Consider the following 16,458-nt stretch of genomic DNA (forward strand, 5'->3'; position numbering starts at 1 on the left):
TAACCAAAATAACTTACCACTCGTTGTCTGCAGTGAAGTATAGTTTGCAGGTGCAATGAGTCCGCTCCATAAATGCTTCGTGAATGCGTGCATCGTCAAGGAACTGGGGAGCGCATAATCACCGAGCAAGTGATACTATTTAATTATATCTGCAACACTTGATATGTTCGTTGTAGATTCGTTGCATTGAGTACATTCACTTATATTCGACTGTCAAACTGGTAAAAAGGTCTCCTGCACGTTTTATAAATTGAAAGCAAACAATGCACAGTGAATGGCGACTATTTGGGGCGCTGAGGAACATCCAAACTCCACTAACAAAAGTTCCACATCAATTGATGGCCTTTTAGCAAATTGTTCACACGCCCCATGAGCTTTTGAAATGTGGGCGGAACTTCCGTTGGAGCGAAACCGGCCTTTTATTTCTAAGGTAACAATTGGTGCAACTTAATTTAGTTGGAGCGCCAGTTGTTGGAGCTTTTAGGAGAAAATATTTTAATCTCTCTTAATGATAATCTTGCAGGGTAGGGGGATGTAAAAAAAAAAAAAAAAAGCGGCTGGCAGAAACTACAGTCATGTCAAACTACAAAAAGCACTGGTGTCAAACTCAAGGCCCGGGGGCCAGATACGGCTCGCCACATCATTTTGTGTGGCCCGCGAAGACATATTGTGCATCAAATTTGTGTGTCAGTACTAGAATTGCAAATTGTCTTCACTTTCAATAATGTCTTTTTTGTAAATATTTGACCAGTTTTTACTCATCTGATTAGAAATTGAGTTATTTGTCAGTTTGTTTTGTAGCTTTTACTGTGTATAATATGAGGTGCTCATACATTTATTTGGGTTGACAGTCATAATGGCCCTCCGAAAGAAGTTATGACTACAATGTGGCCCGTGAAAAAAATGAGTTTAACACCCCTGACATAAAGTATTGCTTTGGGCGTGATGAATCTGAAAAGCTCTGATGGGTATAAAAAGACACAGTAATAAAGTTGATCACATTTTTTATACTTCTTTAGCTTAAAAAGCTTCAGAAGTATCTGCAGCCAAACCACTTGCCACTGCATGGTAACCACATGACTGAGATGATTCATGCAAACAAGCTTTGTTTGATGTCATACAATCTTCAACATCATATGAACATCACGACTTAGGTCAACTTCAGGCGCTCGCTACAAATATTAGAACGATCAGCTTCAATATTTTTAACTTTCGGAGAAAAGGCATAGCTTAGTCCTTCAAATCCAAAATATTGCAACGATTCTTCTAAAAATATACATATATATATATATATATATATATGTATATTTTTATTTTATATATATATATATATATATATACAAACAACCTATGGGCAATTTGGAGCAGCCAATCAGCCTACCATGCATGTTTCTGGAATGTGGGAGGAAGCCGAAGTACCCAGAGGAAATTTCCACCTGCAAACTCCACACAGGAAGGCCGGACTCAAACCCCGCAACTCTGACCTGCAAGGCAAACATGCTACTCAGTGATCCATCGTGCCGCCCTGTTGCAATTATATATATTTTCAAAATCATTTAGCCCTCCTTCCTACTTAAGTTGTGCAAATGTTTTGCATTGTTATTACATTTTTTGTACAGTTGATCCTGATTGAACACCTTCCACCCACTTGGTTGCAGTCTGCTCAACCGGAATGACTCACAACTCGTGATCCCCCATTCTTAGTAACAAAGCAGACCTTAAAAGATGCTTTCCCTCTCAAACACTCCCTTTCTTTCTCTCGCTCCCTTTTCAGCTTGTAGTATTTCCGCGCTTATGCAGAACACTTCATAAGCCTATATGACTTCTCGGACTCTTCTTTTTTAACTCAAATGGCCACGAATAATGTTGCAGCTCGTCAGAGCAAAAAGAGAAAAGATTTTATACCTTATTTTTTGGGGTTAGTCCTGTTCCTGTATTGCACCGTTCATCTTGTATCATTCACAGCCAACACATCTGACTGGAGTCACACAAGACGGGTGCGCCGTGCACTTGGTAAGTGAATCAAATTTGGATGTTGGATAGTTTTACAGTTAAAGGACTCATACTCTGTAGTTACTGTAAGTAGAAGAATAGACGTGTAAAAAAAGTAACTGGTAAAAGTAGAAATACTGACTAATTATTTTCTCAAGTAAAATTAAAGTACAAAAATAACGTTTAATTTTGACTATGGATCATAGAGTGCAAAAATAAGTACCGCCAAGACCAACGTTAAACTACAGTAGGCACAAGACTAGAGACACGGGTTTTATTCCAAAATATTTATAGTAAGCTACAGTATGTTGTTTGTTGTTGTAAGCCTCTGGAAAATGTTGCAACTTTTGTTCAAATTTGAGCTGTTTTAACATAAGACATTGACAAAATGCCCAATTATATATTTGAATACAGTTAAATACAACTGAACTGTCCCCAATAAATGTATTGGTTAAAAAAATAAAATATGTCACTGTGACATGATTTAGATATAATATTTAATTCAGTGATTCTTTCACGTACCACTAGAGGGGAGGGAGCCCATGTACTCGTACCAAACTTTGCGAATCAATAGATTAGTGCAGTGACTCTCAAAGGTGTGGTATGAGTGTACATGGGTGCCCTGTAGTGGTATGCAAAAGCTCACTGAATTCAATACAAGAAATTTACTTGTTTTGGTTTGTTTTATTAGTGAAGTACATTTTTCTTTATTCAGGCAAAGTCTTCAAGTTTAAACTGCAGATGTTACAATGTTTTACAATCATTTTGAGAAGAAAACCTCTGTCTTTTTAAATAGTATTTATTTGAATGAGTACAGTATTGTAAATGTTTTTTTAAGTGGTACTTGATGCAATTAGTTTGAGAACCACTGGATTAGTGCATAAACAAAGTCTATTTTGATAACTTGGCTCTACAGAAGAAGAACTACTCTTCACACAGAAGACTTTGCCTCTTCTAATAACTGTGATGGTGCTTTATCCACACATGAACAATAAAGTCACTCACTATTGAAATGCTATTAGCGACACTTGTCTGTAAGGATTTGGCCAATGTAATGTGTCGTAGGTATTAAGTGCTTCATCATAAATGTTTCGCCTCATTTTGCGCTTCAGATCGTAGTAATCGATTCTGGCTGCAGCAGCTGTGACTGTTTACGTTACTAATGCCCGTGTCCCACAGGCATGGAGTGGCATGGAATTGCAATTAAAGCATTAAAACAAAGATTTAGTTTAGAATTTGTTGCCTAGTTTACAATTTATGGGCCTCAGCCACCAGACAGGATAATAATACAATACAATGCACGTCATAGTTTAAAGATTAATAAATCAACAATGCTTTAATAAGAAAGTTGCCATTTGCAGGTTTAAAAAATAAATGTGCACTAATTATATGTGGACATTTGCTTGCCCCATTTTTTATCTTTCATGCTTATTACATTAATTTACTTTTTAGTACATTCTATTTTTCTAAAGTACAGTTCAGTTGTGTTTACCTTTCAAGCACATTTACGTTTAATCTTTAAGGATTGTTTTTGATTTTTTTTAAGATTTGGGTACATGTTTGTCCATATGCAATGCATTTTAATTGAATCATGATTGTACCGATTGTTTTTATGTTCCTGTATTTAAGGCTAGTGTCATTCCACCTTGCAATAATCTACGCAGGTAGGCTAGAAGTAGAGGGTGGGAGATTTGTGCTTCTCTGAGAAGAGTGGATAAGAGCTGGGCTCCACACTGGGCTGGTCGCCAGTCATTTGTAGTGCACATATAGGGTTTCAATATAACCTAATTTTACTGTTTCAGAGGACGAGAACGAGACAGAGTGTATCGCACCTCAGTCGTCCGAATTCCCTGACGGCTTCTTCACCGTGCAGGAGAGGAAGGATGGAGGCCTCGTCATTTACTTCATGCTCATTTTCTACATGTTCTTAGCCGTCGCTATAGTCTGTGATGACTACTTCCTTCCATCCTTAGAAGTCATCAGTGAGCGTAAGTTGGTTCAATACTCTATGCGGACTGTCTCGTTCTAGTATGTGTGAACATTTTATAAGAAGGTAAGTGACTTGTGGCTCGTCATTGTAATAGCTTATTACAGGGTCCTGGGGTTAAGGTTAGGGTTCTGATTTTGCCTGTTTAATTCATATTCCACAATGGAAAAATTCATCAAAACACTGTGTTTTGACTGCTTGGGCTGCACCAAACATATCACAAAGAAAATTTTGGGGTCATGTTGTGCACTTAGCTACCCATATAATGATGAGTTAGGTCATGCAAGGATGGTTGTATGGTTGTGTACATGATTCTGTACTGTCTCAGGTCTGGGATTGTCTCAAGATGTCGCTGGTGCGACATTCATGGCCGCTGGGAGTTCTGCACCTGAACTGGTGACAGCCTTTCTGGGTAAACACAAAAGGGATGGTTTTCATTAACATTAGATGGAATGTAACTTACTTTTTTTTTTTTTTTTTTAATCTTTGCTGTGTCTCAGGTGTCTTTGTGACAAAGGGGGACATTGGGGTCAGCACCATAGTGGGCTCAGCTGTCTACAACCTCTTGGGCATCTGTGCTGCATGTGGACTTTTGGCCTCTATGGTAAACATCTTGCAGTTCATTCACACATTGACCCACTTAGTTGCTATTGTCAAAGTGTGATCTTTACACAAGTTGTAAATGTTGTTTTTGTTTCCTCTTGAAGACAGGACGTCTCTCCTGCTGGCCATTGTTCCGGGACTGCTTGGCGTACAGCATCAGCGTCGCCGCCGTTATTGCTATCATCTCTGATAACAAGGTGCACTGGTGAGCGAGCGTGAAGATTAATGATTGTGATTTCGAGGTGCTTGTAAAACACATTGGCCGTTGATTGTGCCTTGTCACAGCAAGAACACGAGTAATAATGAAAATACATCACAGACACTGCTCACTTTTATGACAGTGGTAGCACAAGTAATAATGAAAATACATCACAGACGCTGTTTACTTTTATGGCAGTGGTAGCACTGTACGATACATGAACGTCTTTTTTAAGATTCCACGTTTATCATTTGTGTTGCCACGATCAAGATATGAGATGATAAGATTTTAAATGCAAGTCATCAGCAAGAATAGTTTGAGGTTTTTGACCCCTACAAATTTTTAAGCGTTTGATAACTCTGAGTTCAATCACACAATAAGATCCTTCATGAACTTAAGTTGCAGCCTGTTCTAACGAAATTCGATAGCCATATCTGCACGTTACATTTACTTTGCCCCCAATTGAATTAGATGTTACAAATGTAGTCATGCTAGTTTCTCATCCTGCTCAAACTGGACAAATTTCAATTTCATTCGACATACCCTGCTTTTATTTACGTCAACAATTTGGCGATTTTCACTAAAGAATGGACATCTTTGGAGGAATACCTCCCACTCATAAGAATTGAAATCTGGGATGGGTCTCATAATTGATTAATCACTCGTTAGGAATTTTGCCAAATGTGTGGAATTCATTCTTGATTATTATTGAAGCAACTGAGACAAACTGGAATGCAGTGGTTCCTTGTTATTTGTGGAGACCACTCATTGAAAATTCACAAGTGACACCCGGCAATAAATATGTAAAATGGGCTTTGGATGCTCTTTTATTACACAGCCTGACTAAAGGAAACTTAATTGGTTCCATGCCACAAAATTGCATCAAGGCAATACTTACGTATATATCTTACTTTCCAGGTACGATGCTGCTTGTCTCCTACTGGTCTACGGCGTCTACATCATTGTCCTGTGCTTTGACCTTCGCATCAGTGAGTTTGTCCTGAGGAAGATCAGTCCTTGCTGCGCCTGTCTGGGTAACGCCTCAGGAGAAAAGAACGAAACGCGACCTCTGATGGGCCTCTGGCACGACGACACAAGCCTGCGAGTCCACAGCCGCTCCAGGACAGACAGTGGGATCTTCCAGGATGACTCGGGATATTCTCATCTCTCCCTCAGCTTGCATGGCCTCAATGAAATTCCTGATGGTAACAGCTTACACAATCATAACAAACGTTTGACGATGAGATGCAGAGGATTTGTGACCAGATATAGCTCACTGTGGCTGAGCTCCACATATCCTGTGTGGAGATAAATGTTTCAGCCCTCCACTGGTGAAGGCTCTGAAATACTGTACAGTTTAACACTATGCCTCTACAATTCAGTCCTACATAGTTGCCATCTTCAAACATGTGCAACAAATCCCTGAATTCATTTAACCTAATTGTGTCCAATCAATCTATGCGCAGAACATAAAGGTGTGTTCTCTATGCCCGAGAGCGACTTGAAAAGGATCCTTTGGGTTTTGTCTCTACCCATCATCGTCCTTCTTTTCCTGACCATCCCTGACTGCAGAAGGAGGTTCTGGAAGAAATGGTTCATCATCACCTTCTTCATGTCTGCCGTGTGGATCTCAGCTTTTACTTACATCCTGGTGTGGATGGTGACTGTTGTTGGTAAGAGGTTTTATTTTCCCTCGAGAGCCTAAAATCAGAATGCACACTTTGTAGTGTAAATTATGGATCACGGTGTTGGGAACTTGTGAGAAAAACGTCAGAGGAGAATCACATGTTGGTCTGCTGCTTAATTCCTGAGATGCCATCGCCCTGGACAGATGGAATGGATGTGTGTGTGTGTGTGTGTGTGTGTGTGGGGGGGGGGGGGGGGGGGGGGCTGTTGCAGCTCCAACAAGCATGTGCTGACCTCTCCATTGAGGATTACAGCCTGCCTCACCTCAGGGAACAGTCATGTGAACACTGGGTGAACACAGAGCTGGCTCACGGGCACAGCTCCCAGAATGGCTTTAGTTACAAGCAAGAGTGCCTGGGAGGGGGTGGCGTACTTCATCATGTGACGAGCATAATGAGATTATTATCCCGTAGTCATCAGATTGGCACTGATGGGAGGAGTCTAGTGAGAGAATCGACATGAGACCAAGCAGGTATAAGTCACATAACATAGTGTGGGATTGTTTTGTTGTTGTGGGCCAGCTGTGTACAGTGGCCTCATATAGGCTTATATTAAAGGGACAGTGTGTAGAGTATTTGGATGGAATTGTTGAGAAAAAGAAAACACTATATGCAATAATATGCAATAAACATTTTTTTATATAATCATAGGTGTGCGGCTATTTTGACATTTCTCTGTACATAAATGAGTTTGGAGATGGAATTTATTTTGAAGTGCTGTACTCTGATTTGAAGTTTTGAGATGTTTGAGAGGAGATAAATAATTCTCATTTTATTTTTAAACAGGTGAGACACTGGCCATCCCTGATACAGTAATGGGACTCACACTGCTTGCAGCTGGAACCAGTATACCTGACACTGTCGCCAGCGTCATGGTGGCCAGAGAAGGTAAAACAAACTGATACAATTTGAGGTGCCAGAAAACTTCCTGAACTGCTTCCACAAAAGCTTTTTTTCAAACTCAAAATACAAAGTATGATTTTTTTCCCTTCCAATGCGGGCCAGATGATCAAGCGTGTCTACAAAGTGGTTCTGCAGCATTTGCTTCATTATGTGAACAATGAGAGTTATGAAATTGCCCTGAGCATCTGTCAGTTCCTGGCCAAAAAGAACGTTGCTGACCGATTTGAACTCTTATATCAAAGCACCACTGTCGAGTAAACTTGCAACTCTATCATAGGTTCCGAATTCAGTCTTCCTATGCTTTATAATTGTAATTTCACTGTCAACCACTAGATGTAAGCACAATATTTAGTTTGACACTAAATCTTAGGTACAGTAATTCAGCTCACCATAGATTTGAATGTCGCTTTCAATCCTTATTTTTGCACCTGCAGAAAGCAACAGTTGTAGGCTCACTCATTTTAAAATGTATATCTTTGGGCACAATTATTTATGTATAAATATGTTTATTAGTTAAGAAAAATAATTTATTATTTACAGTGGGAATAAGCAGACTACAATGTTTTTTATGCATTTTGCTTACTCTCAGTATACTATGTTTAAATGCGTTGGTAATACTTTTAAGAGCGTAACAAAACAGAAAAATCAAGTAATGCTATTTAAACATGCCTTAGGTAGATTCAAAAAACTACAATGGAGAAGGAGACTATTGTGTATTTTTGTGAAACCAGTACTGGAACCTTTCTGACAGAACATGTTTCGTTTTACGTCAACCAATGACAATTTTTGACCCATTTTCCCTCAGGTAAAGCTGACATGGCCATGTCCAACATTGTGGGCTCAAACGTATTCGACATGCTGTGTCTGGGTTTGCCATGGTTCATCAAGACTGCATTTGTGGACACCAACAACCCCGTGGAGGTCAACAGCACTGGGCTAGTGTTCATATCCGTAACACTCTTGCTTTCTATCGTCTTCCTCTTCGTGGCCGTCCATGTGAATGGGTGGAAATTGGACTGGAAATTGGGACTTGTTTCACTGGTTTGCTACATCCTCTTTGCTACTCTGTCTATCCTATATGAGCTAGGGATTATTGGAAATAATCCTTTAAGACTGTGCAACGACTGAGAAATGACCTCATCCAGGACCAAGTCATGTTTACCAAGACTCTTGAGAATATATTCCAAGCATGTTCCAACTTGTGCATCCTCACAATTAAATCAGCAGTGCCATGAAGCATTAGGATCATCTCAGGAAGAGGGTGACATGTACCAAAGATCACGTTCAACCAGGTTGCCACCACAATGTGAAACTTTCTCCAGTAGAGTCAGACATCTTATTTAAAACCTCAGAAATGGAGAATATGTTTCGACCAGTGTGCACAGAAAGAAATAAACAAATGGTGTCAACTCGCTTAGTTCTTGTATTTAAGCAGACACCAAAAACTGAACACCGTTATCAGGTTTCCCGAGCAGGATCTTATTGCCTGCAAAGAGGAAAGAACCATAAACAGAAGTGAAAAGTTTCCTCTTGCCAGTTGCATTATAATGAGCTCACAAAGCCACATGCACTTAACTGTACCCCACATCCCTCCTTAACAAACACCTGACAATTAAAAAAATGTACAGGCCAACTGAATGTCAGCCTTACTGTTCCTTGTGGAATGTCACCACACCAAAGAGGCCACGATAGGGCAGTATTAAGCAGTAATGTGCAACAGAGAAACACTGGCCTCATGATATGCTACACTGAAGACTTTGAACCAAACAGACTTTTATAACCGGCGGGTTTAAAAATTAAAATGTTTATTTGTTTAAACATTTTGTCAGGCAATCAAAAAAACAGGGATTACAAAACAACAGATAAAAGGACTCATGTTGTATATACTGTATTAACAGAAACAAATGAAATCTGCGGACGTGAAATTAGGTGACGCAATGTAATTGTGTTTTTAAAACAAAACAAGACTTTACTAGCAAACATGGCTCAAAATGTGGAAATGAGTGAAGCAGTTTCCTTGCAAAAACTTCTAGGCATTACGATCAATACGGACATCCACCTCTCGGCCATTGATCTTTGTTCCATTCATCATCCGGCAGGCTTTCTCTGCACTCTCTGGAGAGTCGAATCTCACTGTTCCACAGCCCTTTGACTTGCCGTTCTCCATCTTGATCTCTGCAAACATGACCTGGCCTGCAGCCAACAAGGAGAAGCAACAATTAACACAGTATTCCTCTTTATGTTTACCAGACCATCAAAGTGCCAGTACAAGACAATCTCTTGTATGCAGTATGAGTTTCATAGTTGGATTCTAAAAAGACATTACATTTATAATGAGAGGCACGTGGTCAAAAAAGCACAAAACATACCGCAGTGACTGAACTTCTCTTTAAGCTTTTGCCATGTAAGTTCATAGGAGAGCTGGAAAGTAGAAATAAACACAGTTCTAGTAGTTCATATCATGTGCAAGTTTGTACTGACTTTAAACAGGGACATGACATTCTTGTGAAAGCAAAAATGCCTGTAAAGCAAAACCGTGTTTGATATATGATTTGTCTCTCCATTCTTTTTTTGCTCCAGTTTTCACACAACTGCAAGCACCAGAGAAACCATGTAGCGTCTGTGATCTCTCCATTTCTGTTAACTTTAAGCCTGCAAACATCAAAATTCTAGAAAATATTTTTTGTATCTTTTTTAGCTTTAGTTTTATTGAGACTTTTTAGATTATTTTTTAAAAATATTTTTTTGTTTTATTCAGTATTTCTAAAACAGAACAGTACTAAAAGTTAGCACCCACAGGCCCAATCTGGCGGAATCCCCCAAACTTACATTTCGCACAAATATCTGACAGCCAGCTTTGGACCCAAAGCCTCGGTCAGACATGCCCATGTGACTTGGGCTGCCAGCTCCAAAGCCGCGGTTCATGTCCATTCCTGACATTCCCATGCGGTCAAAGCCTGAGCCCATGCGATCTATCGCCATACTGCCCATCCCACCACCTGTGACAAAATGAGACAGAAAAGCTTAGAAAGAGAGCAAATCCCTCAGACTGGTAAATGAAGACTCCAACACTGTTCCAGGCCTGCTTGGATAAATCAGGAAATTACGACATAAACACTGTCAGCTTTTACTCAGTTGTTAAGATGTGCAGTGGAAGTATGTGTGATATTGATTTACTAAACCAGTCCAGTGACACCATTTGTACAGGAAGCTGGTGCTTTTATGAGCAACAATAACCTCAGGTTAGAGCCAATAAAATCATGACTAATATTGCAAAAATAGGTGCACCTGCGCAATCGAATCCCGTTTTATACTCGCTTGTGGAAGCTTAGCTGTCTAACACAAACAGTTTTCAGAATGATTTAACATATTTCTACACCACTGAAAACTACATCAGCAATACAACTTTAAATGAATACATATGTGGCTGAATTTTTTTTTTCCAACGCTAGATTGCACAGGTGTACATTGAATGTTTGTTTGAGTTAGGGGTTAAATTGAGAAGGCTTCACCAGGCTGATTTAGGTGATTGCTCAGTGTGTTAGAGAAGAAATCTTCTGAGACCCTGGATAAGATAAGTGTGTACCTAATCCAGTCCCCATGCTCCCCATGCCACCACCGCCCATGCCTCCGCCAAAACTTCCACCTGATGGAGAAAATGCAGTTTGGGGCATGATGGGTTAGACTGCAGCATGTTACAGCCCAACACCCAGAGACAGTCCAAGAACTGACAAGCTCACCTTGCACCCCCTAGCAAGAACTGGACTCACCCATTCCTCCAAAGGAATCTCCAAATCCACGATTCATTGGCATGTCGCTGTTGCCAAAATCCCGATCCATTCCACCCATTCTTGACCGAAACATATCTGAAAGACAAGAACCGTAACCTTGACGGAAGCTATCACTGATCCGGAAGCCGTTCTTACGCTCAAGTGATCCTTTTCTTAGCACAGCAGCACAGCAAATACTCACCGTTCATCCTGCCCATCGCCATCATGTCTCTTCCTCCAAAGTTAACCAGGTTGGCCATGTTGTCCATGCCTCCAAACCCACCGCCAACACCCATTCCTGTTGGAACCGTCATCAGGAAACAATTTCAACTCAGCTCAAATAAAGCATTCATTGACAAATAATGGTAGCATTTATTTTAATTTACCCCCAAGTCTGTTCATTCCACAGTAACCTGCCGCATCCATCCCTAAAAACATTGAGAAAATCAGTCACATCATGTTTTAAGTATTTGGGGATCAAATTTGTGGGATACTTATTGGTTAAACAATTAATTAGGGCTGTGCGTGTCTCTTGGCCTGTACATAGTATGTAGATTGGAGAAAGTGACAGCATGTCCTTTTATATGAATTTTTCATACAAATTTCAAACATACCTCCTGGCCCCATGGAGCCCATGCCTCCTCCGCTGTTCAAATGGTTTGCATTGAGAGGCTGCCCTCCTGGTCCTAGTCCCATACCGATACCAGAAAGACCTCCTGAGGGCATAAAAAAAAAGACAACATAATCATTCAAAACTTTACCATACCTTCTTGCCGTTGTGTAATTTGGGACCAAGACTTCCAACCATAACATTTGATTCCCAGAGATATAAGTTGTGTGATGTTCTACTTGTATTTTCGAGTAGTGCATATCCCTTCCTGATTTTGAAGAACTTTAATACAGCAGGTAGATAGCAGCACACTCACGTGGTAATTGAGGTGTTTTTTCCATTGGACGATAATCATCAGGCGGAAGGGATCTATCATCCTGTCAAAACACAATAAAAATATTGACATTTCTAAGTTGGCTCAAATTTCTAAATTTGCTCAAATAAATCTCAACACCTCACCATTTTGACATGCATTTGTCTATCAAAGAGCATCTGTCCATTGAACATGGCTGATTTGTGAGTCAAGGAGCCACGAATAAAGAATTGTGTTTATTTCAGATTTTTTTTTTTTGCTGACACGTGAAGGATACAAATAGCCTGCAGAGCCTCCAGGGGCTGCTCAAAAGTCACTGTTCCCATTCCACGGCTCTTGCCATCCTTGTCCTCTTTCACGTCGGCTCTTTTTACCGCACCTGCCATGCTGAACACTTCCTTTAGCTTTTTCCAGCCTACCTTGAAATCAAGCTGTGACATAAAACATCATCATTTGGAGTCATTGTCCAATACCACCAATATTCTAAATACAAATATAAAAAAATAATATATCTTTGCGTGTGCTATTTTGGTCACCCTCACATTGGCCACAAACACCGTGCTGCCCAGTCGACCGGTTTGCAACGCGTGCTTGATTTCAGGTGGAATGTTGGGGTTGTTGGCAATGGAGGGGGGGACGTTCATTCCACTAGATCCCACATCCGGTCCCCGGGCTCCTTGGTGGCCTCCCATGCGCTGCAGCACACGCCGGGCATGTTCACCATCAGGGTCCTTGAAGGCGAAGCAGATAAACTTTTACTTAGAAGAGGGTAGACATGAAAGCTTGAACTACTCCAACTACAAAAAAAAAAACATCTTTAAGTGTGTGGTTCTGTCGAACGCGCAAATGGAGTAGTATGTCTTGATTGGTCTGAAAAGTGTGTGTACCTCCTTAATGTTGAGCGGTCTTCCATTCAGGTCATATTTATTCATAGTTTCTATTGCCTTGCTCACAAACTCTTCATCCTTGAAGTCCACAACACTGTTTAGGCAGGAAACAAAGACACCATGTTAAACTAAGGATAATCTGAATGGCTTATTTAAAAAAAATTAAAAAAAATAAATGGAGATTTCTCTTACCCACAACCCTAACCAAGGGATAACACAGGTTGCATTCATGCAGAACAAAGGGAGAAGACAAAAAGCAGTTAAAGAATAGCAAGGCACTTGAACATTTGTGTCCATCACTGATGTCAGACTCGGATCCGCGAGGGGCGCGATCCTGCATGTTTTGGATGTTTCCCTCCTCCAACACACCCGATTCAAATGATAGGATCATTATCAGGCTCTTGCAGAACATACTGATCATTTGAATCGGGTGTGTAAGGGGGAAACATCAGAAACATGCAGAATAGTGGCCCTCGAGGACTGAAGACTGACACCTGAATGCTTTATTCATTTTGAACTTCAGTTATCATACAAATTTTCTTTAGATGTTTTGCAGACCAGTTTTAAAGATTGTATTCATTTCAAGCAAATAATATGCATCCAAAAAGTATTCATTATAAGATTTATTTTAAGAGGCAAACTGACATCTTTTATGCATTTACGCTGTGAAAAGTAACCACATACGAAGATAAACAATATTTCATGATCTTGCAAGAGTTTTATTCCTTTGAGACATTTGGAGATTTAATGGTCAATCAGTAAACAAATCACACAATCCACATGTCCCTTAGGAAAATAGTCAAAACAAACTACCTTTTACACCGATTGAAATAACAGCAACAAAGGCAAAAATTGGAGAAGGAGTTCATAAAGCTACTTTCCAAAATTCAACAGGACATCTCCCTTTCAAGTAAATGTCAATCATGATCCAACTATCAGGCTCTAGAAGCAACTTCCAGTTCTCGTAAGACCCAAAGGATCAGAACCTTCAAAAGCACTTGATTAAGGAGAGCCTGCTGAGGGCATTTAAAACCTGGTGCAGCAAGTTGGCCACATCACTTACCCTTGACTTTCCTTCTGCATCCTTAAAGAGCTCCACGTATGTAACCTCCCCGACTACATGAGACATACACAGGAAAAAATACCAAACAAAGAACAAAAAGGAATGTAAATCACCAAGTCATCGAGACGCCGTCGGCCTTGGCAATGCCGCTAAATCTGGAGATGTCCCGTTAATGATAAAACAGACCAACATCCCACCAGATAACACCATGCCTTTGTGGGCAGTCACCGAGACACCCAAAGACACACACAGCCACATCCAACCTGGGAAATTCAAAAAACTTCAACATTATAGATCGGGGTGGTCAACAGATTCCATTCGTAGCAAGTGAGCTTTAAGCCTCTACGAAGCATTTCGTGAAAAGTAAAAAGGTTCATACACGTAGTCAAAGTTGACTCTGCAACAGATGCAACAATGTCATACAGTCATATTCTACAACACGTTTGAGATGAGCTAACAAAGCATGTGATGCAATGTCATATCCATCATTTCTCTCAGCATATCATGCCAGTCTGCATTAACACAAGCCAAAGAATATTTAAACTCCATTGCACAGAAGGCTACTTTCCTGCTATGTGAACACAGTACATCCAGAGAGAGGTTGGAGCTTCTACAACTACTACTACTACGAGAAACAAGACGATTCATCTGCTAACATTAAAGATGGAAGTAAAGTACAGCGTTGTAATGCTGAGGTTGCAGAAAGAGATTAAAGGCACAATCCCCAAGGAAGGACCGCACTTACCTTGATCACGCATGAGATCTTTAATTGCCTGCCATTTCATGTCATACGGGATGTTGCTGATGAACACCCGGTTCTTTTGACCACCTTTCTTTTCGCCACCATGTTTGTCTTTGTAAGGATGGTAGCGGCCTCCTCTTCGGCTTCCGGAGGAGGACTTCTCTTTACCTTCATGTTTCTCTTTAGGGGTTTTGGGGTCCTCAGCATCCCTACAAAGACATTGAGGGAAAAAAAAATATATTAGTTCACCTCTGAAATTACATGAACAATCGCCTCAATATTTTGGGGTCTATGGAGGGTCGGTAACAAAACGCAACCAACTTTATGACTGTGCAGTTGTAGGTCCTGAGGTACTTTGTAGACACTAAACCAATACTGTTCAGCATTTAGTTATCAATTTGTCCTTGAAAGGGGATCCCTCCATCTGTGATCGTTTCTCAAGGTTTCCCTAATCTTCTCAAACATTTCGCAACATGATGTCAGTAAGCAGAGATCGGCGTGGATTTAGGGGCGTTTTGAATTTAAACGCCTGTTATTGTCACCCCAAGGGCCGAATGTTTAATCCACAAAAGCATTTAACGAATGCTAAATTTGAGAACATAATGTGGATTTGCAATCATCGGTCGTTGACCCGTTACGATGTCGAGGGCCATTGCAAATATAAATACTGATGCATACTTTTTGAAGACATAATGCACTGAAGAATTGTTTGCAAATTGATTAATAAACTGTTTGTAAATCAACCATAAGTATTACAGCGAGTACATTATACTGCATGCCTATGTAACGGACCGTCTCAGCTAACAATGGTTAGCATCACACGGAATCCATTTTAGCTTAGCTTCATACATTCGGTGAAGATCGGTCTTAAACTCACGTCTTGATGCCATTGGGTGTCTCGGGACCTGTGTCACTGTTTTCCGATTTGACAGATGCAGTGGGCTCCTCTAGCTTTGGCTCTTCGTCGAGACAAGGGATGATATCTTCCATGATCGTGCAGCTTTTACTTGCAAAACACAAGATGCCTTGACGCACTTTCAAATGAGACGAGGTTAACCTGCTCTCGTCTCGCGAGACTTCCAGGGTCCCGAGCCTTTCGGATTGTTGCCAAGCAGTGCGGATGAAAACGTTGATACTATCTAATCAAGAAATTAAAGATACAATTATTACAGAATCCTGTCTGGTTACTATTATGATTATGATTATGATTATGATTACTATTATTATTCATTATTATTGTTATTGTTGTTTTATAGGTTTAAAAATCCACCAAATTTGCAAATACTTGTATGTTAAAACCCAAATTTGCAAATGAACTGACAGTGGCAAAAGCATATTAGTAAACTTGGTCATTGGTATTCAAACATAGGACAGTGGTACTGTCTGACCACATAGTTAGAAAATACATCAGATCACGTCCAGCTAAAAACATTAACAGTGATGATTAAATGCAGCATAAGAAGACTGGTCATAAAAATGGTGTGTTGGTAATGAGTGGTTGAAGTTAAGAAAGGTGTCATTATTACCATTATTTTTTTCAAATTTAGGGGAACTGGGATTCATTTTAGGGATGTTTTAGACCATGAACAGTAACATACAGTTGGTTTCTCCTTTTACAGCACAGCTTCTATTCATTTGGCAAAACTTTGCAGTGCTATAATTATTCCTGTCCCAGAAATTATACTTGTGTATAGTCAAGACGAT

The 16,458-nt window shown here is 40.1% G+C and overlaps 3 protein-coding genes and 1 long non-coding RNA gene across 9 annotated transcripts in view; 1 reads left to right on the plus strand and 3 right to left on the minus strand.

Annotated features, from left to right (window-relative positions):
• The window catches only part of LOC148400486 (uncharacterized), a 205,558-nt gene extending 205,177 nt beyond the window's left edge, over positions 1-381 (minus strand). For all 5 annotated transcript variants that reach the window (XR_015857519.1, XR_015857518.1, XR_015857522.1 and 2 more), the window contains exon 1: positions 18-381. This is a non-coding gene — a long non-coding RNA (uncharacterized LOC148400486). The remainder of the gene's footprint in view (positions 1-17) is intronic.
• Positions 382-1,758: 1,377 nt separating this feature from the next.
• On the plus strand, positions 1,759-9,002 carry slc24a5 (solute carrier family 24 member 5). Its single transcript, XM_088371194.1, has 9 exons — positions 1,759-2,013; positions 3,795-3,980; positions 4,308-4,391; positions 4,480-4,583; positions 4,687-4,787; positions 5,700-5,986; positions 6,248-6,454; positions 7,253-7,354; positions 8,175-9,002. The coding sequence occupies exons 1-9, from the start codon at positions 1,851-1,853 to the stop codon at positions 8,495-8,497; spliced, it is 1,557 nt and encodes a 518-aa protein (XP_088227320.1). The 5' UTR covers positions 1,759-1,850; the 3' UTR covers positions 8,498-9,002.
• Positions 9,003-9,157: 155 nt separating this feature from the next.
• Positions 9,158-13,289, minus strand: LOC148400490 (myelin expression factor 2-like). 2 transcript variants are annotated; one of them, XM_088371195.1, is made up of 14 exons: positions 13,142-13,289; positions 12,950-13,043; positions 12,605-12,793; positions 12,340-12,493; positions 12,209-12,258; positions 12,066-12,126; positions 11,754-11,855; positions 11,526-11,567; positions 11,342-11,437; positions 11,140-11,235; positions 10,956-11,015; positions 10,199-10,368; positions 9,739-9,790; positions 9,158-9,562 (listed from the first exon to the last, which is right to left on the minus strand). In XM_088371195.1, the coding sequence occupies exons 2-14, from the start codon at positions 12,992-12,994 to the stop codon at positions 9,399-9,401; spliced, it is 1,281 nt and encodes a 426-aa protein (XP_088227321.1). In that variant the 5' UTR covers positions 12,995-13,043; positions 13,142-13,289; the 3' UTR covers positions 9,158-9,398. The 2 variants fall into 2 exon arrangements, with proteins under 2 accessions (XP_088227321.1, XP_088227322.1); XM_088371196.1 differs by lacking the exon at positions 10,956-11,015.
• Positions 13,290-13,937: 648 nt separating this feature from the next.
• On the minus strand, positions 13,938-15,829 carry LOC148400491 (myelin expression factor 2-like). The gene is made up of 3 exons (XM_088371199.1): positions 15,632-15,829; positions 14,758-14,963; positions 13,938-14,065 (listed from the first exon to the last, which is right to left on the minus strand). The coding sequence occupies exons 1-3, from the start codon at positions 15,742-15,744 to the stop codon at positions 13,938-13,940; spliced, it is 447 nt and encodes a 148-aa protein (XP_088227325.1). The 5' UTR covers positions 15,745-15,829.
• Positions 15,830-16,458: the final 629 nt, after the last annotated feature.

Source organism: Syngnathus floridae, chromosome 3, assembly GCF_059516105.1.
Source record: "Syngnathus floridae isolate MCC-2025c chromosome 3, RoL_Sflo_1.0, whole genome shotgun sequence".
Taxonomy (NCBI): Eukaryota; Metazoa; Chordata; class Actinopteri; order Syngnathiformes; family Syngnathidae; genus Syngnathus; species Syngnathus floridae.